This window comes from Mycteria americana, chromosome 5 (genome assembly GCF_035582795.1).
Source record: "Mycteria americana isolate JAX WOST 10 ecotype Jacksonville Zoo and Gardens chromosome 5, USCA_MyAme_1.0, whole genome shotgun sequence".
Taxonomy (NCBI): domain Eukaryota; kingdom Metazoa; phylum Chordata; class Aves; order Ciconiiformes; family Ciconiidae; genus Mycteria; species Mycteria americana.
Window position 1 is genome coordinate 11,440,315 of NC_134369.1, and position 23,088 is coordinate 11,463,402.

Consider the following 23,088-nt stretch of genomic DNA (forward strand, 5'->3'; position numbering starts at 1 on the left):
AAACAATATATTTATTCTGCTGTCACTGTATGACCATTTAAAGAGAGATAGCACAGTATTTTAATTAAAGTAAAATTTTAAAATATTTGACTGCTACTACACCCTAAATACTAATCTTAAAAGAAAAAAAAAGAAAAAAGAGCGAAATCTTTCTCTATTTTGTTTAAAAATCTTGCATAAGATGGCTGATAAGACTCTGTGTGCCAGTGGGAGTTATATCAAATGTGGAAGCAAAATGAGGCCCAGGGAGCTTAATCCATCCTCAATATTTATATTATCAATCAAAAATTGTTTTTGCAAGAAGATACCAAAAAGCCACACCAGACTCCCTACAAAGCCTCAAATGCATGCCAGAAGGCATAGTGCAAAACCTCAACTTCTCAGACCAGGTCGTATTTTAAGAATTATCAGTGCTCTGTCACAATGATACGTATCATGCCTACGACTGCATATAGCAAACCTAGCTGGATAAGAAGGGAAAAAACCTCCCATTTCTTTAAACAGAATTCAACTACCTTGAATGATTTCATATAATGCCTGACATAAAAAGAAGTTACTGTGAACAGAACTACATTATGATAAACAATACTTTGGTTTTCTTGATCTTCAGGAGGTTCCAGGACTTTCACGAATTCTAGATTCACGTGGATTTCAACTCCTAGTATAAGTGCAACTTTGAAGAGGATAAGTTGAAGTTGTCGAATACCTGTAGACAGCGAGTAACAAAGATGTATTTAATATGTAAGTAATGACAGCTGCTACCAGCATGCCACCCAACTGATATTCATTGTAACACAAGCATGCAGCATTAATATTTCCCATGCTGTGATGAATGCAAATGTAGCAACCACCACAGGATTTTCTCTTCCATCTCATTGGTAGTAAAACTAATGTCAGTGAATTTCTTAGAATACTTTTTTAGAGCTTTCCTTAATGATATTTAAAGGATCTGCTAACCGATATGTTGACCATTTTAGGACAGAAAATTTTACAGCATATTTCCCTGTAAAATATCCCGCTTTTGCATATTTTCTCATTAGATTAAGGGTTGTGTCTACCTTCAACATGCTAGAATGAATATCAATAGTCTTCATACTTCGTCATAAAAACCTATTGTTTAACAAATCCAGACTAACAAAAAAGCTGCACCATAAGACTGTCATTTGTTCAATTGCCATTTTGCTTAAATGGGACCATTTTTTTTTCCTGTGTGTGTGTGCACGCACGCGCACATGTTTAAGGCAGATGAGCTTTCTGCCAAACCAAGAAAGTCTCCATTAGTCATCTGACTTCAGTACACCTCTTAGCTGAAAAGCGTCCTCAGATACTTACTGATGTGATCAATAGATCCTGCACAGAATTTTCCATAAAATTTCTTTGCTCCCAGTCCCCGGAGGTCATGGATTGTAAACGGCCAGAGATGCAACACATTGTTTCTTGAAAAAGTGTCCCGCTTCTCCACGACGACAACTTTGGCTCCCAGGAAGGCAAGTTCTATGGCAGTCCGCAAGCCACATGGGCCACCTCCAATAATTAAACACTAGCAGAGAAAAGGAGGAGTCTTACACAGGGTTTTGTATTGACTTCCACAGAGTTTCTAACTAACTCTGTTGGTACGACTTGATATTCAACTGGACTTATGCTACTGAAAGTGTATTCAAGTCATCTATTTAAATCAATAAACATTCAAATTTTGTTTGCATGTGGTGTTCAGTCAATTTATACAAGAGGATAAACTGTGCTTCATGCGGACATAAAAGCACCTGATAAAAAGATATAACAGAAGAAACAGCAAAAAGCCAAACACTTTTGAGCATCTGCTTGTACATTTCTAACTCACACTTAGCATTTCAAAAGTGCTTGCAGTAAACAGGATTACAGCTACAGAAAAGGGAGGGGAAAGGAAATAAGTGGTCTTGGTGTAGGCTTTTTTTGTTTTAGAGAGGAAATTGGTGTACGTTTGCTAGACTTGTTAGACAACTCTATGATAAGCCAGTAGTCTTACAGTATTAGTTACTCTCTCTTTCAAGTGAGGGAGTATCCTGAATGTAACAGCCTCGTTGCCCTACTGCTGCAAAGCAGGGCATGTCAAGAGAAGTCAGCAGGCTTGTCCGGCTTCACCAGAGCCGGGGAACTCAGCCTGTCCTATTCCATTTCACCCAGTGGTCAACATCCTCACCTTAAGGACAATCACATTTTAGGAGCTTAAATCCAAGTCTGGGCATCCTCAGAAGAACTGCTTCAGAAATGTTTACAGAGAATTCTCGCCCAAATTTTAGTTGACAGCTGTAAGTTTTCACAGACTAACAAGCAAAGGATTTCCAGAAAGCAAACTATTTAAAACCCAAACAAATCTAACGCTTGCATTTTCCTGACTGATTACTAAAAACTGATTAGAAACAGTCTTACAGCTGGACAACGTTGCTGTCCCACACCTGCCCCCCCAAGCCCCCCAAGCCCCCCACGGACTCCACAAAACCATCGGTGCCATCAGTTCAAGCACCGAGCTCGGGCAGGGAGGGACGAGGTGGGCCTGAGCGGAGGGGAGAGCTCTGGCTGCGAGGCCGAGCTGTGCCGCGCTGCAAATCCAAACCCATTATCTCACACGCCAGACATGCTCCCGTGCGTCCCGCACACATAGCCAGACAGTGATTACAGTTTCAAAGCAAGCACGGACTGTATCTGGAGGCTCGTTGGATACGAATCTGGTTCCCATTACATTTACATTTCATAAAATAGAGTCATTTATTTATTTTGGTTTGTTCGTCATTTGTTTTCAAATTTAACCACTTAAGCAAAAATTAGCTGGTGCTGACTTTTGTCCAACCCAATCATAAAAGTGCAAAAAATATATTTTTTAAATTGAATAAATAATTCAAATAAATTCCCACTGAAAGAAGAGATCCTGTGAGGTGCTTTTGCTTTGCTTTAGGCAAGTGTTTTGTTAACTAGAGATACTAAATAAGCTGAAGCTAGGTTGTTGCATTAGCCACTTGTCTTTCTTCCTCCTAAAAGAACATATTTAATTCATAATTTCACAAGAACCCTCCTCGCTGCACGCTAAATATTAAGAAAACATCAACAGATGTAATTATATAAAGGAAGAAAATGGAGTGCAGATGTTATCCCGATTGAAGAGGATCGCTGGTGGAGTCTGGGTCAGCTCTTTTCTGCACATGCTTGTTGTGATTAACATGGGAACTCTAAGCTCTGACAAGTAAGTGACCGCCTTCACAGCTACACCGTTTTCCAGTAATGGTTAGCAAGCAGTTAGAAAAGTTTTACAAATAAAGACCATACATGGTTTGATAAGGTGGGGTTGGTTTTTTGGCTAACAAACTGTATTATATATAAATAAATGCAACTTTTAAAAAAAGCAGTCTTCTGAGATTTAGTCATAGTGGATCCTGCCAAGCAATAAAACCACACAGAAATCACTGTTAGTTCCTCCCGATGCTCTGCAACACAGTATGTTAAAATTTTAAGGAGGATTCTGCCCCCTCCCCTCCTCCTATCACCATTGACAAAATATCTTCCTAATTGCCTAGAAACACTGTGAAAAATGTTGTATATTTGCTATCATCCATGGTTACCTTCCATAAACATATTTATCTATGTCTAAGAACTATTTGTTCTTTGATTTATTAAGGACGCTTCCTGCTGGTGTAGAGCTTACTCTTGGCACTTGGTTATCTTTTTTGAAACTTCTGGGGTCAAAACCAGCACAAAACCCTTGCAAAGATAATTCTTACTGTGTTTATGTTCCTACCTTTATTAAGGAAAGGGACCATACCACTGTCCTGTCCCTGCCGTCCCTCCCCAGCTCTCTGCTTGCAAAGTCACAGGAGAAACCTTCTTGTAGTCAGCCTAGAACAAACCTTGAATGGCTTCCTATTTTCACCTCCTGTTACCCCAGTCTCCTGGCTCATCAGGGGCTGCTTTTGAAATTAATTTCTTGCAATTTAACATAGATCGTGACAACTGACATCACATAAGGAAGCCTTGAATAATCAATCCTCAAATCTAACAAACAGGGTTGGACAAACGCCAACAGTTTCTTGACATCCACATTGCCATTCACAGCTCAACTGCCTTTTAATGGTGCCAGATCGTCTCCTAAAAAGGTAAAGGGTAACTTGACTTCTCAAAGCATCTTCCGCAAATTAATCAAAGTAACAGTTGCTGAAAAGGACTGACAAGGAGCTTTTGCATATTTCTTGTTCAGGCTGGAAATGAAGGGAGAAAGACTTGTATAGGTTACAAGGCAGCTTACTCAAGAATAAGATCACGACCAGACCTCTGTGACCTGCCTGAAGAATCAGTATCACGTTGGACGTTATATCCTGGTTTACTACCGAGAGTATACCATGTTAGTGCAAGACAGCAATACTGAGAGAAGGCATTTTTCTCAGTGAAAACCTCATAGTATAAAGGGCTGATCTTCTGCCTGAAATGATGTAAATACTTCCCATCAAATGAGAAGCTTCATTAAATTTAATACGCTCCCCCAGAACAGCACCTATGTTACAACAAGACAGGAGCAGGCAAAAGTACAGAAAGAATAAATGAGTAGGGAGAAAACACCACAGTTATGCATTCATGTGGCAGGTTAAGGCACATGATTTTAAAATGCCAAGTTTCCTCCTTTCTCCTTTATGAAAATAATTTATCTTTGCACATATGTCATCCAAAGATCTTATAAGTGCTTGAAATATTGAGCACACATCCTCTAGAAGAGGACATGCACACACCACGAAAGGGAGCCGTGACAAGGACTCCGACCCGGCCGTTCCCTGTCCCTGTCCCTCACCGCAGCCCAGCACTGCGCCCACGAGAGTTCCCAGCCGAGGGGGGAAAAGCCGGGTGCACGAACGTCCTGCACGCACCCAGACAGTGGCTTGCCCGGCACAGGCACACCCGTGCCCCATCACCTCGTCAGCACCAGGGCCAGGTAAGGTTACATACATCAAATTTCCTGCACCAAACTCCAGCCATGCAGTACCTGGCAGTACTGAAAAGACTGCCCCATAAACACTAACTCCTACAAGCAACCGTCACCACAAGTACTTTTCATGAGAAGTTTATGTGAGCTAAATTCATCTACTTTTCTTGCAAATATCCTGGATATGAATGATACTAATTACCCATTAGAATAAATGTGACAATGAAAATTTTACAGTTATGATATAAGTTATTGCAAGTAAATGGACATGCTGGTCTGAGTTAAACTCCTGCAAAAGCATTTTTAGAATGCTAGTTATAAAAATCCCATTGAAGAGGGCTAACGCATTTGCAAGTTTACAGGCCGGTAATAGTTACCTAGTGACAAACTTAGGACTATTTCAGTTTAAAATTATAAATATTAAGTACAGCATGGAAATTTTTGTACTTCAGAATAAAACACTAATAAGCCCATGCATATTTTATAAAAGTTGACTACTTAAGCTGCTGAGTAAATATCATGTTTCTATGGTACTGTTAAAAAGTACTGTACTTTTCCCTAAAAGATAACTATTTGTTTCTGTATAAATCTTGTCCAACACTATAACCAAGCACACTCTACTCATCGCATTATCTATCTTCAGGCTGAAACAGAGCAGAAACATAATGTATTTTTTTCCCAGTACAATTAAAAGATATCAGAAAGTTTCACTTGTAATAATATAAACATACACAGCATTTGGTAAGTCTCATAAGCTTGATTATACTCAAAGGTCAATCTGACTGTAAGAGATGCTACTTTCTCTCTATTAGTATGTTTAAGAATGGCAGTGCCTTGAAAATCTCCAGAAAGTGCTTCTACACTGAATAAGAGCACTTAGTCCTGAGCTAAGTGGCAGCACAAGTTACCTCTCCAAAAGCAGAATGACTTTTGTGCTAGGCGCAGGTTTTTAATATGATCTCCTGTACATAATGTACAAATATATGACTTACAAAATACGAGGAGAGGAAAGGGAGAGAGGGATGAGAAGTAGAGGCCTCTTGCAACCCCTCCTGTCCCCCACTATTAAATCTGCAGCCCGTGAAGCCAGGCACCTATATCCCATTCTGGAAAAACCATATACAGTTTAACAGCTGAGAATTTGCAGAACGCCTCCATTGGTTTTCACACAGTAAAGTAAGCTTACAGAAACAACTGAGGTTTTGAGAGAAAGGAGGGAGATAACAATACAAGCACTGTGTTTAACAAAAAACGAAATAGCACTCCACAATGACCTAGTCACAAAATTCTCATCCACTTTAATAATTGAAAGGCAGAATCTACTAATTTACCTTGAAAAATGTAAAAAAACAGCTCTTGGCATTTACATGCTCACAGTCAAGGAATCCACCAGTTGGTAGTAGCATGTGGGTGGGGGATGCAATCAAACAGCATCTCTTTGCACAGCTAAGAATAGACAAATCCCATTGTAGCTCAATGCATTACACTGTTATCATCCAACTCCAAATCCCTCACTCCTCTCCCGCGCCCAAGGTACCAAACCATTAAACCAGTCCTGGAAAATAAAAGTGTGTTCAATTATGATCCACCCTCCATATGTTCTTGGGATGAAGCTACAATCACTCCAGGAATTCAAGATTTTCTCATTTCTGCCTTTCAGTTGTTTTGGAGGTGAAAAAGAGGAGATTAATTTTAGATTCCAGCTCAACAGCAACTGGATAGACACAGAGACACCCTTCGCTGTCCTAAGGCACGCCATGTCAGAAGCACCACTTCAGTGGAAATGCACGCATATACTTGTGAAAACCATCTGCCCAAGTTATTTGACCTCCTTTAGCTTATATGTAATACTCATCCAAATCACCAGTTGGAAATCAAAACCTATAGGAGCGGATCCTGCTGCTAGAAACGATCACCAAGGGGTGGCTTTCCCACGCACCTCGGAGCTGCTGCCTGGTGCTGCAGGTGTCCCCAGTGGCCGTGGGCCATCCCATGCAGTGACAGGAGGCTCTGCCCGCGCCCAGACGGCCTGCAGGACGCAGAGGGACAGAATGCTTTGCCTTTCCATGGCAAACCCTCTTCCACCATTTGCTCTGGGCCCCAGGTGTGTTCATGTCCATAGCCACCAGATCTGAGACTTCACAGCAGCCCTGGCCTTCATACTACATCCAAAGCGACAGGGATGCACCAAGGAGTAATTTGTCTGACTCCACAGGATTACATCCTACATGGATTTGGGCGAGTGTTTATTCACGATAGAGCTAAATGCGATGCAACACGAGATAGGCACGAAATATAATGAAACACCACATTTTCTGGATCAGCAATAACTGTTTCCCTGGAAAGGCTCCAAAGAGAAACAGCTGCATAAGCAGCTAAGGCAGACAGCTACCAGAAGCTGCAGCGGGAAGCTCTCTCCACCACAACACTTTTCACTTCATCCCCTTTACTAAACATGAAAATGCTTCTGGCAAAAATAGGACTACTCAGTAGGACATTCCTGACTTACTGACTTACAGTTCATCTCACATTTGTAGTCTCAGATTTTATCACATAAATTCATTGACAGCCACTGGATACAACAGTGCAGGCAAATGTACCCTGAATCCACTGAATAGCCAATATAGTTTTTAAAGTTTGAAACATTATAATTGAAGTCACTGAAAAATAAAATTCTCTGTGCCACTTCAGACAATGTTAAAAATGCCAAGAGCTAAAGCTTTATTTTAAAAAACTACCCAAAAAAAAAAAAAAAAAAGGTTAAGCTCACAATAGGCATGATGTGTTTTGTCAATCCATGATGCAAGTCTAGTCTTGCTACAGCCCTGGTCTACCAAAGCACTTCAATATACGGTTGCTCCCCTAAACTCAGTAACTATAGACACTCACCGCTTCTCTAGACAAAGACCCCCATACAAAGTGCCCGTCATCTCCTTTTCTACAAACCAGCCCAGCCACTGGCACCAACAAAGGCTGTGTCGCTGTAAGATAGCTCGGTTACCAGACACATTAGAGCTATGCAAGCATAGCGCGCTCTTGACAGTAACACGCCCTGCGTTGCACGAGATGCTTGTACGCGTTGCCTGACTTCTATACCTATACAACTGGTTTTACTAAAAGGCAACAGAACATGACCCTGTCAAGAACAGTGATGATAACTGTAGCTAAAAGTGACAGTGATTTGGAAGGTGTCTATTCAACTACATACCTATATAGAAAAGGGACAGTGCTGACCTAAAACAAGTATTATTTTCTTCATTTTTAGAAAGAGGCCAGATACCAAAACACGTACCCAAAATTTCTGTGGTTAACAGATCTATACTTCACACAAATATTAAAGGGAAAAAAAAAAAAAGAGAAAAAATTAATTCTTCCATCAAATGAAGATGGAAGAGAAGGTATAGGAGCTAACTAAACTCGCCCTACAAAAATTAAGTAATCTTTAAAAGCATATTTTCCTCTATTATACTATGTTTTATGAGCTCCTTATAAAATTAGTAAGGTTAAAAATGTTTCATTTGACAAAAATAATATTCAGTTAAATGTATTTTAATGGGAGGTCCTAACTCTCCAAAGAGTTAGGTCAACACTACTTAAATGCACTACAGATAGTTCCAAAGCCTACCTTAAAATATTATTAAGACTAGCTGGATCTTGCTGAACAGACATTTTTGGAGAGTGAACACCACACAAATACCACTGTTGGGGAAGTTCAAAGGCAGCTGGGAACAGCGAGGCTCACGCACTCCTAATTGCCAACCAACCGCAGCAACAAAACCCTGTCCCGCTGCAGGAAGCAGAACACGATGAGTCCATTTCTGCTTTCGACCCCACCAGTATTTTACCCTTCGTACCCTCAGCTGAGCACCTCAGAAATATACAGTTTTGTCACCTCCTGCCAAAAGTACCCGTATCAGCAATTGGCAAAAATAGAGACACTGCTATTTTTCTTCTTAACATGGATTTGAGGCTACCTAATCCAGGCTGATTTTGGACAGAGCTCTTTCCCCAGCACTGCACCCTGCAGTTGCTGCGCTCGCAGCTGGACACAGCACAATCCAGGGATCAGAGGATCTATCTTTATTGCCCTCCTGTTTTATTGGGTCAAAATGCCAGAAGTGAAACATTAGTACATTTATTGCATTCATTTGGCTCATCTTTACTGGGATTTTTTTCTCTTTTTTGGAACATAAGCTTCTGCATGGAAAAAGTCACGTGCCTTCATTTTTCCTGGATGAATTTGGACACACTTGTCCATCCATTCTCCCTGTCTCCCGGATATATGTACTAATATTAGATTTGCATATAAAAACCTTTCCATAGTTCACAATTAAAACAATGGTATGAAAGACATCTGAAACTCATAGTCTGCTATGCAACCCATTAAAGAAAGGCTGTATGCATTCAGTGTGCTAGAAGGTCAAGAGTTCCTTCGTCGATGCACCAAAGCTGCCAGGACTTTGTTATTTGGAGCTTTTCTGAAGAGCTCTCTCAGGCGGCACAGGTCCTATTTAAATATGTTGTATAGCTTTTATAACAATTTACAAAAATAAGTTTTAAAAAATTGCAATTGGTAGACATAATACAGAAAAGTATCTCTAGAAACTTTTAGTTCCCCTGCACCACAGTTACAGTTATCTGAAGAAAACCTGCACATCATCTGACAAGAAATGTTATACTATTTTTAATAAACAGATTATCCACCAGAAATCAGGCAAGTGCTTTAATCCAAAAATCTCCTCAAATAAAGCACAAAATAAAACCTCTAACATCCTTTGGAATTAAGAGCATATTTGCTGTTTTCTTACCTGCCTTTCATTGTAATCAAAACAGGGGGAAAAAAACCCCACACCCAAAACCCAGAAGAGATTGGCTTCTTTTCTTTTTTTTGGCCAGTTGCTTAAACAATCAAAATGAAAACAAGATAAGCCTTGCAGAAAGAATGTTGCCTAACTATCCCGGTCATGAATATGGTTGGCAGCATTTAAATACCTTGCCTTTTTCTTGTAGGCTTACGCCTGTCATACTGAGATAATACTTTAAGGCTATCGTTAAAAACTTAGCAAAAAAAAAACCAAAACAAAACTTGAAACAAAATAATTCATCCAGAAACAGAGAACTGGTGAACAGAGATGAAAAAAACAAAAGCACGAAGAGCCTCACCTCTGAGCACAGCAAAGACTAAGCAGAGACCAAGCCACGAGTCTTGGGAGCCTTGCGAGCAGTGACACTCGTGAGATTGCAACTGCAAGAAAATAATTAGTCCTCTACATGGTTTAAGGGTCAGCGGCTGACCAGACAGTAGAGGACTTGTCTACAGACCCAGGTGAAGGGATTTCTCATGCTTTATGGCATCCAAAGAAGCAGACAAGCTGGTCAACAACCATGGCTTTGCTACAGGAAGAAGTTGGCAATATGCTTTTTAAAAAAAAAAAAAAAAAAAAAAATAAAAAGCACTGTTGCTACAGCCTGGTCTGTCTAACCAAACCTAAAATTTTTAGCTAAACAACAACAATTACAACAGTCTAATAAATCAGCTAAGCTTCCGCTTAGAAACTGGCTTTTTACAGTAAGTGGTGAGTCAAGTTATTTCAAGACCATTATCATTTCACAGAATATTTTAAAATATGTTCTAAAATATATTTTTATATTAGGTAAATTATTAACCAACACCCAATTAAGACAGCTTTTAGAAGCCAGTACTGGGTAAATGAGCTCATGCAGAACTAGCCATCAGGTCTGAGTCAAAATCCAGATTTTTAAATTATTATTTATTTATTTTTAAAGAGCTGAATCATTTAATCCCATCATTTCTAACTTTCCTAAGCAGAGTGACTGTAGAGTAGTGTATGGCAGCTATAGCTGAGCTCAAAACGCAATACTGTACAAGAAGGCAGCAATTCTGGGCTCCTGGGGTCCATTTTCTTCCAGTTCATCATACAATCTTCAAAGCCACTGCATTTTCCATTGCTAGCATTCACAGTCTTAACTAGTAAGGACAAATACAGCTCCAAAGAGTAATAACCTGATTTTTTTCATTTATTTAACTGGTCACTTGCACTTACCAGTTTACCATTGGTAGACAATGCTTTTACTTTTTACATTTTTATTTACAATATGAAAATGCTAGGATTCGACCAGCCAGCACCTCTTCGCAACATGGCATCCGATAGCGTCAACAAGCAAGACGGACTTGAACGGTTCAAACAATTAGAAGTAGAAAAATGTATCTTTAGCGTAACATTTTCTAGGAAGGTTTCTGATAGCAGGGAAAGTTAACAGCACTCATACAGAACCAACAAACCAGGCCGCTGGCAGCATATCACACAGCGAAATTTGGATTTCGTCACTTCTAGTTCTTATTTCCAAAACCTTTTTGGCTGAAAACAAGGAAGGTACGTAACAGCCCTTATTACTGAAGGAAAGAGTCTTGAAAAATAAAAGTAAATATAAAAAAGGTGAAAAAATATGAAAAGGAGCATGCTTCAAAGAGAGGGCCAGAGGGCTGAAGACATAAAATTTGGCAGCAAACTGCCTATCACGAGGTGTAATAGTCTCTTTTGCACCAACATCCGACACAGCAGGAGGGAGATAAACATACACAGAAGATCAGTGTTTATTTACACGGCCATGTATTAATGACTCTGTTTTCACATTCCAGCCAGGGTGAAATCCAGAGGCACCTGCCTGAACAACGCCGGCTGTGCTCGTTCTCCCACTGTCGGGGCCGTACCACTGACAGGCAGTGACCTTCCCACCCCAGATGCCTACAGCCAAGCAGCAGACGGAGCAAGCCAGCCCAGCCCTCGCGGCCCCGCCAGCGGCCAGGCAGGCCATGAGCAGACCCAGCGGCAGCCCCGCCGGTCACAACAGCCCTCACCTGTCAGGAAAGGCTTCCTACCATATGCAACTATTTCCTACCCTGATAAAATCCAAACGAACGTCTGAGAGAAATGCCTCTGCCTTCCCCTGAGCACTTGCTGATCAGCATAGCTTGTTGTTGATGATCTGGGTGTGTAGTCCTTGGCAGGAAGCTCACTACCACCTCTTGCCGTGTTTTCTAAGCTGAGTTGCAACTTACCCTGGGGCAGTTGTTTTATCTGAATTGTAAATCCAGCGAGGATGGCAGGATGGGGAGGTGGACGCTAATCACAGAGAGGAGTATTTGCTGTTGCACAGGTCCTTTTAAAGCTGCTCTTGTAACTCATTCAAAGGGGCAGTGGAAGTAAGCAACACAAGACTAATTCAAAGTGTGGCATAACCACGTGGTTCCTTTTAAGTTAGTATCTTAGTCAAATGAACTAATCCAGAGAGTGATGCAAGACAAGCAAGGCAGTATCTCTTGGCTGGTTTTTTCTTAAGCAGAAGCAGGCACGACCTTGGGAAACACAAGCTGTTCTTCAGGGCTGAAATGGGAGCAGCAAATGTCTAAGGCAAAATGCAAACTTTGAAAAACTAATCAGAATTTGATCTAGCAGCGTTAGCCAGACCATTAGAGAGAAGGTGAAATGAATAACAGTTCTGGTTGTGCTCCAAGTAACTATGTAGTGTTCCTATTTGTGTCTTCCCTGACGTAGATTAGGTGAAGGTATTTAAGCCTCTCCTACAGGTCACGTTCCCTAAAGCTCTGACCCTTCTTGCTGCTCTGCTCTGCACTTGCTCTAGTTTATCCGTCTCTTGCTTATAAGATGTGCTTCAAACTGGGCAAAACATTTTAGCTGGCTTTTCACCTGCACCAACTCGATGGGAAGGAAACCACCCCAATCCCCAACACACCGCAGGCCTCCTCGGACAGGCTCCCAGAATCAGCTCCCCTTGGGTCAGCACTACACCCTATGGACTCAGGCTTGGCGTGTGGCCCATTATAAGCACCAGACCATTTTCTGCAGCATATTCCCAGTTTTCTCTGGGTGTTGCACTCCTTCGTTAGAAGGGTCATCATTCTCTAGTAGCTTTTAGAAATTTTATCCTCTTGATCTCAGACCATTTCTTCAACTTTTCAAGATTTTCTAAAATTCTAATCCTGTGTTTCAAAGCACTTGCAGCTCATTCCAGTTTGGTTACATCTGCACCTCCTCAACCCAGCACCCAAATTTTTAGTACGACAAACACCAATCTACAACAGGAATCACTGAAATCCCACTTAGTGCATTTCCCCCAAACTGTTGCTAGCACCACCGTAAGTGCAGTTCTTTAACTGTCCGTATGACATAATTTAATGTAAACCATATTCACAAATTTGCTCGTTAAAGCAAGGGCTCTGTGAGGGTCAAGTCAGAATTGCAACTTCTGCTTCCCTCAGACATGTGCGGCCAACTTCTTTGTAAAGGAGGAAGGTACCTGTATCTGGCTGTAGCATTCACAATCAATGCAAGATGTCACCATTACCCACTTCGTCCCTCAAGCCTCATCTCCCAGTATATAGTATAACAGGCCCACAGCTCATACGTATTTCTAATTTAAAACTTCTGTAGATATGAAGTATAGCTCTTATGGTGGCTGAAATGATATAATGCTTGTCCTTCTCTCTGCCGTCACCCAGGACCCAGAACGAAACCAAGGCCCATTTGGGTACCTGCCAGACTCTCACAGGTCAGGAAGATTTGAAGTAAAATGCGGCCAGCTGCCAGGACAACAGCTCTCAGTTGCAAAGGCTTTTTCACCACAGAAATACATGGTTCTCCCCCTGCCAGGTTTGTTTCGAAATACAGCTTAAACTCACCCAAACATTCCTGACCTGAGGAAAAGGTTAAGACTGAAGAATTAGAAAACTATAATAATACATTATCACATTATGGTATAAACTCAGATTATTTTTCAATAAGCACTTTTCATCAGATATAGGTTAAGACACAAATATCCTAGAGACCTGAAAAGGCAAACAGGTGTCTACGTTAGTTTGCAGACACCTGGCTGTTTGCAGACACAAACAGATTTTGGGTGTAAATGTAGACATGTTAGGGACTGTGGGAATTTTGAGAACTGACTGACAAAATAATCCACCTTTAAAACACTGTAGCAGAGAGAGTAAGGCAAATTAACCCCATTTCAAGGGCATTAAAGAGGAATTTCTACTTTGTCATGACAACAGAACCCAGTTAAACTTCTTTTGACCACAACTCCACCACTGTTAAGGCTTTTTAGAGAAAATACAAACAGCAATTCGTTATTTGCTTAAGACAATCAGCTTCTACTAAAACATTTTACATTTTCACTTCTTATACAGCATCTCTTAGAACTGTGGTATTTTACATTCTACCGAAAGCGTATTAAAAGCGATCTGCACAAATGCCTAAAATGGCAAATAATGCAGAACTAGATTTGTCAGCAGAAAGAGAAGAGAGAGCAACCACATCCCCAAAACCCCAGTTCTCAGGACAGACATGGGAACCTCCGGAAGGACCCGAACTGTAGGAGACAGGAAATTGCCTTATTGTCTGGACTCTGGTTTTTAGCGGCCAAGTGTTTAATCACTTCTTGGTAGCAAAAGTTATGTATTTCCTCACTTATCAGCACACAAACATGACCAAAGCCAAGCTGGAAACGTAGCTAACAACAAACCCGTAACAACCACACCTGGCACGTCGGGTCTCTCTGAAGCCAGGAGAAGGGCCTGGCCCCAGCAAAGCGAGAGCCCCCCTCGCACCGCCCTGCCCGCCGCATGGACGCGCGGCCCGGCCGCTTCACCCGGTCGGACCCAAAGGCACGAGGAAGCCACAGTAAGGGCAAGGCGCCCCGTCGTAACCTTTTGTTTCGTTCAATCGTTATTAAGCCACTTGTGGTGACAACAGTAGTGTTTTGTGTGAAAGTAACTGGGAGTCGCTCCCTGTGGGAATCTGTATAAAATACCTAGGAAATCAGGTCAGGGTGGGACAGTTCCCTTCTGTCGATTACTTGCAAAGCCATTAAGCAAGAGAACAGAGAAACAGAGAAACAGCGCAGTGCTGTTAAAGTACGGATGTAAAGCTACTGTTATCTTGCAAGCCAAAAATTTTTAAATTCCCAAATGCCTGAAAAAGTCTTATTTAGGCTGTCTGATTACGTTACTTTGGCCGGGCTTCGTTACTTTACATGACTGATAAAGCTGAAAAATCGTGTGTTTGTGGAAATGTCTGGAGGATAATAAAAATAAAGTGATTTCATTACCAAATCACATGCCAAACATTTGCTTTTGCTGACGTAATTTGGCCCAATCTCGGTTTAAAATACAGCTCAGAGTCAAATGCTTTGTTTTGTTTTCAAAGAACCCTGTCTGCTGTGTGTCCTGTCATCACCAAGCTTCTCCCCGTACCCTCTCTAAAAATCCTTAGAGAAATGGACGCATAGGCAATGTTCAACAACCGTGGCTTCACCGCACGTTCATAGGAGATTTGCTGCTTCTCCCCTCATCTCAAACAAATCTTCCTTACCACTCATTCCCATTAGTCCCGTATCCTCCACTACCTTGAAATAACTCTGTAGAAGTTACTTATTAAAATTCTTAAAAATAAGTTTACAATGGAAATCCAGTGCAAGGCTTTAGGTGCCCTGTCCTAAAAGGTAAAAGCAAAGAAGCACAGATACCAAAATAAACAGCTTGTCTTTCAAGTGTACCAAACACACCTGCCTAGGTGCCAGTTAAAAAGTCAGTAGAATACATGGCCCTTATTACCCCCAACACCTCAACAGGTTCTGGATTCTGCTATACAAGCACTGTGTGTTTGGACTTTAAAAAAAAAAATTAAAAAAAAAAAAGCAGCTGAATGTCTTTTTGTGAAAAGTCACAACCTTTCATTCACTAAACTTCCTATAAATATGGTACTCAACTTCTAGTTTCAAGCTTTATGACCTTCACAGGAATGCGTTTTTATTATAATAAGAGAATTAGCAATGCTATCTAATACATCTAAGATAAGTTTGGTGTGTTCATTATAAACCTAGATTATCAGGTTTGGACATCTCCCCATTTCAATTATTATTTTGAAGAGATTAGTACGTCCAGCAAAAGGGATGTGCCATCTGGATATTCACTCTTTAGAGAATAATCGGGTTAAAGTTTTCATTATATTAAGGATATTTTTCAGTTGGAGCACAACTGGCATTCCCTTCTTTCATCTTATAATTCAATTACTCTCTTAAAAAACCAAACATTTGTCTCGAGGGACACAATCAATCACGACACCTGAACACACAAACCCACTGGCTTCTGTACCAGCACATACATACAGCACAGGAGAAACCTGGCTGAAAATCCGAGTTGCCTCTGAAGGATCAACAAATGCCAGCACTTCAGGAGGAAATTTAGCCACAATACCAGCAGGTTTATACATGCTGGATGATTTGCTTAATTAAGAGACAGGTATTTGTTTAGCACTACAGAGGAAGAGGGGAGAGGGAGAGGAAGACATCTAGAAGCCAACCTGCTTCATTTACTATGAGGGGCAAGACTGCACATTAGGATGTTTGTAAACAACTACGGACTGGTAGGAAGCCAATTTCTACCTAATAACAAGGAGAGAGAGCTGGTATCCGCTCCTCATCCTGCTGATTACCCTACAGCTATGTAACGTGGCGGTACCTCTCCCTTTCTCAACTCTGTGGGAAGGAAAGCACCAGGCGAAGTAGGTTTTATTAACTCCCAAAACATTCATTTGACAGTCTTTGGAAATGGAGACAATATGAAAAGGAGCGGTAGGGGTTTGGCATATAAAGACCGTCCCATTTTATCATTCGTGGGTACACCAGTGCGGTTAGCGCAGGGAGACAAGGCTCAGAGCCAGTGCTGAGTCAGTCACAAAACCTCCATCCTTCACCCCCATTTCTGACCCAGGGCTTCTCTTCAGCTGACTCACACCCTGGCCCCCGACTCCCCTCCGCTCCCGGCCCCCGTCAAGCCACATGCTCTCTGTAATGCTGCCTCGGCTAGAGCAGCACCCCACCAGAGGAGCCCCGGGAGCCCTCCCTACAGCAGAGACACCAACGCCACCGAGTCCGGGTACGACTGACAGCATACGACGCTACCGAAAAGAGCCACTGTGTTTTTACGCAAGCCCTGGAAATGTGGTCATAAATAATTTTAGAGTCATTGTCTTGCAATAAGTTTCCCAACAGGAGTTTTTGGAAGGGAACCTAATCTATTATAAAACCAGCTTTGAAAGGCCAAGTCCAGGAATGAGGAAAAGAAGAGAGGCCAACAGGGACCGAGTTCAAGATAATTTCATTTGTTTTTCAGGAATCTATATGATATATACACACATATACCTACAAACGTACATATGTATGTATTTATATACGCAGCACTCAAAACTTCTTAGCTCAATTTTATTTACTTGCTTTATGCTAACGTTGTTCAGTTAGGCCTTGAAACCACTGCTCAGACTGTGCGGGTCCTCTGCCCACGAACCATGCCCAAGGTGGGGTCTACAATATAGACAATGCTCAGAAGACCAAAGCCGTGCACGGGAATTTGCCACTGCCCTCCCCACAACGTGCAACACCATCAACCAAAACTGGGTATATCCAGAGAGAAATGCTAGAGTCTGCCAAGGCAGCAGATAATTACACATTAGCACTTTACAAAGTTTCCTTAGTTCTCAAGTGTAAGCATGTGTTTTGAAAAAACAGCATACATGTTTGAGGGGGAAGACACCACCACATTTGCATGCTTTAGAGAATCAACACCTCCCTTCAGAGTAAGTCTGGAATGTTTTCATGTGCAGCGATCTCTGCTCTCCTCAAGCACGAATCTACAGTCATGGGAGAGCCAGAATTTCAGGTGCACAGCATAAGCCTGGTCCTGCCCTTTGATACACATACATACATATCTCAAACATTAGTGGGAGCCTCATTTATATGTGCATGCACATATCTCTATCATTTACACAGGTAAACTGCCAGTAAATCAAGTAAAGAATCTACTCCATACAGACTGGTTCAAATAAATGTTTAGAGAACACTCACATATGCCTTAAAAAGGCTACTGAATACACTCTGCAACTAGCTGGATGAATTCTTGTTCATCATCGTATTATGTTTTGGATGTTCAAAAATTTAGAGACACATTCAAGCTTCTAGCATGGTGAACAACATATGTTAAACCTTTAATCTTCTTCAGTTGTCTAGCTTCGTTTCATTCCATGGAGAAACAAATAATCATTACGGATTCCAAGCACGCTACTCTGCATTGATTAGTAAAAGATGAGAATGACAGAGAAACTTTGCCAGGATGATAAAGTTGTGCGCTTTTTCTAGACATATTTGCAAAAATCACAGTATGATTCCTAGAGTTTTGGCTACTTCGGACAGACTTCTGTTTCCCTCTAGTACTGGTAAACTGTGCAAATGCCAGCTCCAGAAACAGCTATTCTGAACAGTACTCATTCCCATTTTACAAGTTTGCGATGGAAGGAAGTGTATGTTTGATACAGATTTAACATACATACAGATGGACTCCTACAGTTTAAAAAAAAGTTTGGTTCTGCCCCAATTTTGTGCATGTCTTTTTGGGTTTTTTTCCTACAAAGAATTAAAGGGAAAATAAAGTCCACTTTATTTTCCTTTCAGAGTAAGGCAACTCTGAAATAGCAGTGGGTTTGAACTTCTTGAAAATTGTACAACTGGTTTTATTCATCCAGCTTAAAATCATATCATTGCAGAAACTTTGAAAGCCATATTTGGCAATGTTCTTTAAGAGCAGTTAAGACACAGGATTATTGTTATTTAGTTGGGAGTGGAATGTTCTGTATGTATAAAACTTGTGTATATTGTAATGAGTAACTTAAGTGTGGCTGAAGAGTTTATAAGCACAAAAATCAACAAGTACAGCATTCAGCTCTTAAATACTGTGCATAAAAAAAAGGAAGAGTTTTTTTGGGTGAGGCAGCAGGTTCTCGGTTTGTTAAAAAAAAAAAAAAAAAAACAAACAAACCACACACAAAAAACCCACCCACAAAAAACCCCATGAGTAGTTTAGATCCTAATTGTGTTTTATCTCCTTTATCTCCTCCAAAGATTGAGAAGATTGCAAGAAGGCAGACAGATTGCAAAGCCATATCTGAGAAGAACTGTGAGCTGCAGACTCAGCTACAGAGCTCATGGCCGCAACCTCATATAAAGCCTTCAAGTCACATATTTTTTTTAAAAATGATGCCTACTAGCAACCTTGGCTCTGTTTACAGAACTGCAATTGCAAAAATCCACTTAGCTCATTTTGTGATCCTGCTTTAACAAGTAAGATTTTCACTCCGGGCTGATCTACTTCAACCAGTACCCCAGGCAACTCCACGGAGGTGAGCGCTGGGCCCCGCTGCCAGGATTTAGCCTGCTAAATCCTGTTGCCCTGCTTCACTACTAAAAATGGTAGTTGGCATAACACACAAGAATGACAGAAACTTAAAATCACCAGTTGCACCGAAGGAAGATCGTGGTACGTATCTTGTAGCCTAATCTCGCTGCACCGGCATTTTGTTTGGCCTGCCAGCATTTCTGAGAATTCCTTATCTGTAAGTGGGGCTGTCAGAGTACACCACCACAATGACCAGGGAGTCCACGGTCCTCTCGCAACATGGGTCCTCTCATTCATGTTGCACAGATAGGCTTTCACAGCAGACTGTGATTCACACGTGAGGAATGTTTGCTAGATATCCCCGCAGAGCCCGCAGACTGTGGTTACTGCTTTCATTTGCAGCAATCTGAAGATTCATGTTTCTCTCATTAAATCAGTGATGACACAGTGAAATGCAGGTCTGGGCATGGTCCAGGTTCATAATGAACATCTACAAGTATTTCACAGAGTATCTATACACACACTGTTCATATACAGACATTCTATATTCATCTGCAATTTGATCATATGTGCATCATAGATATGTCCATTAATTTCTGCAAATATTTACACCATGCCACTAAAAATAAATCTTTACTGTTAAAGAGCAGTAATAACCATACTTTCAACACTGCAGAAGTGTCGATTAGCTTCCTGCTTGACAACCTTGTAAAGCTTTACACAGACTGTATTTTATGTACCAACCGATTTCCATGAGTCTTCTCACCATATATAAAAATTAATCACTTTAAGAACTTTGCAGAACCAGGCCTTGGCTTTGTAATGTCACACTTAAGAGAGGACGACTTCATTTTTATATTTCACATAGGTCTTAAAACTGCTTTTTTGTGTTGCAAATACTTCCTCAGACTAACCACGGAAATTTGGACCTGGGGGTTTATGTGTAGGTGGTGTATGTGGAATATCTCCTATAATTTGTTAATCATCAGACACTTTCTCATTCCTTCCCTTTCCTGTCTGTTTTCATCACAAAGATGCTCAATGACATATGTTCAAGGTCTTTTCAAAAGAACAAAAGGGAGGAAGGAAGCAAGCACAGGTCAAAAAAGGAAACGAAGGGAAAAAGGAAAGGAGAAAAACTGAGGCTATCAGGAAAGCAGTGCAAATAGCTGTAATGGCACTCTTCATTTTCTAAAGGAAACTGTAGAAAGAACATTTATTACCTTAGAAAAGTTAATAATCATTAGGAGCTTATTAAAACTGAATAAATAAAACCAGAGGCCTCTATATAGACTGAAGGTAACATGGTATCCTCCTGCCTGGCGCTTTTGAGAAGTTTCAATGCAATGACGCAAAGAAGAAGAGAGAGACCTTCAACACTGCCTGTCTACTGAGTCCATAAAATAACACTGCAGTGGTAGTTTTAATTAAAATGTCCTCCACAGTTTGGTGTGTAGTTACTCCCCAGTGTGCCCTCCTTCTCTGTTCTACCTCTATACAGTCACATAGCTTCTTAAAACTTACCCGTCTTGGGGCAACTGTTAGCTATCACTTGGCAGTAAGTGAATTGCTGTGAGACAAAGATATTAGATATTCTATGATAGTTAGATGAAACAAGTGGCACGAACTAGAGTATTTTGTACAGTTTTATCAACAAGATTTATACCAATGTTCAGTGGTCCTCTCTTATAAAAATCTGGTATTGCATGCTCTGCTGAAGAGAAGATCATTTCCTGTCCTTTCCACAACAGACCATCTCCTTCAGTAACTACCGCACAGCAATTATTCACATTGTGCTTGCAAAAAAACAGTTACAGGAAAGTATTTAAATCCTTAAATAGTGGGGGATTTTCTTTTGCTGCTGTTTAGCAACGAGAACCAATGCTAGGTGACAAAGACAGATCCTTAGACCTTCAAGCAGCACTTTCAGAGAACAGTTTAGGAACTGCTGTTAAAACACATTTGACCAGCTCTGGTCTCTTACAGCACGCACCAAGCAGCAAACTGAGGAGCCTGCTGAATATACTGTAATTTGCACCTTGCAAAACCCTGTTTAATAAAGCAAGTAGTTCTTGTGAGCCTGGAATGAATGAAGCCTACTGCCTCACGAGTTTACATCTTATGCCTGATTGACACTGATGTCTAAAGAGGGCAGAAAACTTTTCTGCCATGATTGAGGCAGATTGTAAAGCAGGGTGCTCTTAGGACCACTCTTACATGCTGTGTGTTTCCATGAAACTTGCAGAACAAAAATACCTGAAAATTTGTCAAAATCAGTTGGTATCAGCCAGTTTCAAAAAGTATATTAAAGGGAGTGTTACATGAATGGACACATTGCATGTGATGGTATAAACCTTGCTTCTGCAGAAAAACAAGTTTAAAAGATTCTAAGCTATGAAATCCAAAACTGAACTTCTCCGCTTACCTTAGTGTTCACACAAGATTTTCCACGTTTATACTCTTTGTGACTTGCTCTTTTATCAAGCTTGTTCCACAAAGCTTTGGCCTTCCACGTGGTCACTCTTGACTTCAGTTTGGTGTAAAAGTTTCTATTGTCCAAAGGATCTAATTCAAGTTGGCGAGTGAGAATATTAAAGGCCTGAATGGTACCTTTGCACGTTGATGCTTGTACAAAGTTTTCAAATATCTGGCCAGCTTGACTGTATTTTTCATCATCGTTTTCCCCCATGTTCTGAGAGACGTGTTTGAAAAGGATTAAGCTGGAGCTCTTGTGCTGGGGTACAGATGATCAACACTACCAAGTATTTCCAAGCATGTTATTCCTAGAAAAGAAAAACACAGGTCATGTTAAAGCAGGGTCTGCCTAACAAAATTAAAGCCACAAACTGTATATCCAATATGAACATAAAAACACAGCGTATGGCGACTGGATAACCAGGTACAAAAAGTTAGTAGTGGCAACCAAGATAAGTGTTACAAGTAATCATAACATACTTGTGCTGTCATGACATATACTTCACAAAGACTGTCACAAAAACCCTACAAACGCAAGCCTACTGCTTCAAAAACAACCAGCTTCACTGAGAGCCTGAGGATTTCTTTAAACTTTGCTCAGCGATAAGTGCTAGATAACAGATGAAGAAAAACCAAACATCCAGACACTTTTCCCAAGCAGAATTTATGTCACAGCAAGTACATCTCTGGTAATGTTTTGGTCTTAAGAATTCTTAGAAACCTGCAGCCAAAAGTCAACACTATTTGAGGTAATTTTCTCCCATTGTACAAGCTAGGGCCAAGAGCGCAGCTTAGCCAGAGCAATTTAGAATTGGCACAATCACTTGCCACGAGCAAACGCACAAAACAGGCTAAGCAGAAACATTATCACAAGTTACGCTAGAACTGAAGAAACAGAAAACGAGTAGCCACAGAGCGCTCCCCCCTTTTTCTAAGTCTCTTGCCAAAATGAGAAAGGGCTTGGTGCTCTAGTGCATAGAAAGGAATTTTATCTCCACGTCTCCACATGTTAAATGCTGATGTTATGTGTTTGGAGTCTTACCTTGTCATATGCTGATGATATAAAGTAATGATGTTTGGCCCAGTAAGCCCCATTGGCTTTTCCTAGTAACATGATCACTGCCAAACTGTGCCTGATATTCCAGATAAATACCCTTCCATTCTGTAAGAGCAATGCTATTCTAAATGAGCATCAGTTTGCAAGAACTAAAGTACTTTAGTATTTTATTGCAGCACTCCCTTGTCCTCCTTTAACCTTGCTCTCAATCTCTAATGGGGAGCGTCTTAGAGTCAGCCAAGGTCCACAGAAAATATCCAAGTGGCTTTCACATTTTCCAAGAAAATTGTTACAGGTTATGTATAAACTTGTCCTCAGAAGAGGGTCTACCTGGACTCAAGTCCAGAGATT

General features: G+C 40.9%; 1 protein-coding gene across 10 annotated transcripts in view; it reads right to left on the reverse strand.

Moving 5' to 3' along the window:
- Positions 1-21,988, reverse strand: part of MICAL2 (microtubule associated monooxygenase, calponin and LIM domain containing 2) — a 111,799-nt gene extending 89,811 nt beyond the window's left edge. For all 10 annotated transcript variants that reach the window (XM_075502115.1, XM_075502119.1, XM_075502118.1 and 7 more), the window contains exons 1-3: positions 21,631-21,988; positions 1,333-1,540; positions 590-706 (exon numbers count right to left, since the gene is read on the reverse strand). In XM_075502115.1, the coding sequence (XP_075358230.1) occupies positions 590-706; positions 1,333-1,540; positions 21,631-21,894 (589 nt within the window). In that variant the 5' untranslated portion in view covers positions 21,895-21,988. The remainder of the gene's footprint in view (positions 1-589; positions 707-1,332; positions 1,541-21,630) is intronic.
- Between the last annotated feature and the right edge of the window lie 1,100 nt (positions 21,989-23,088).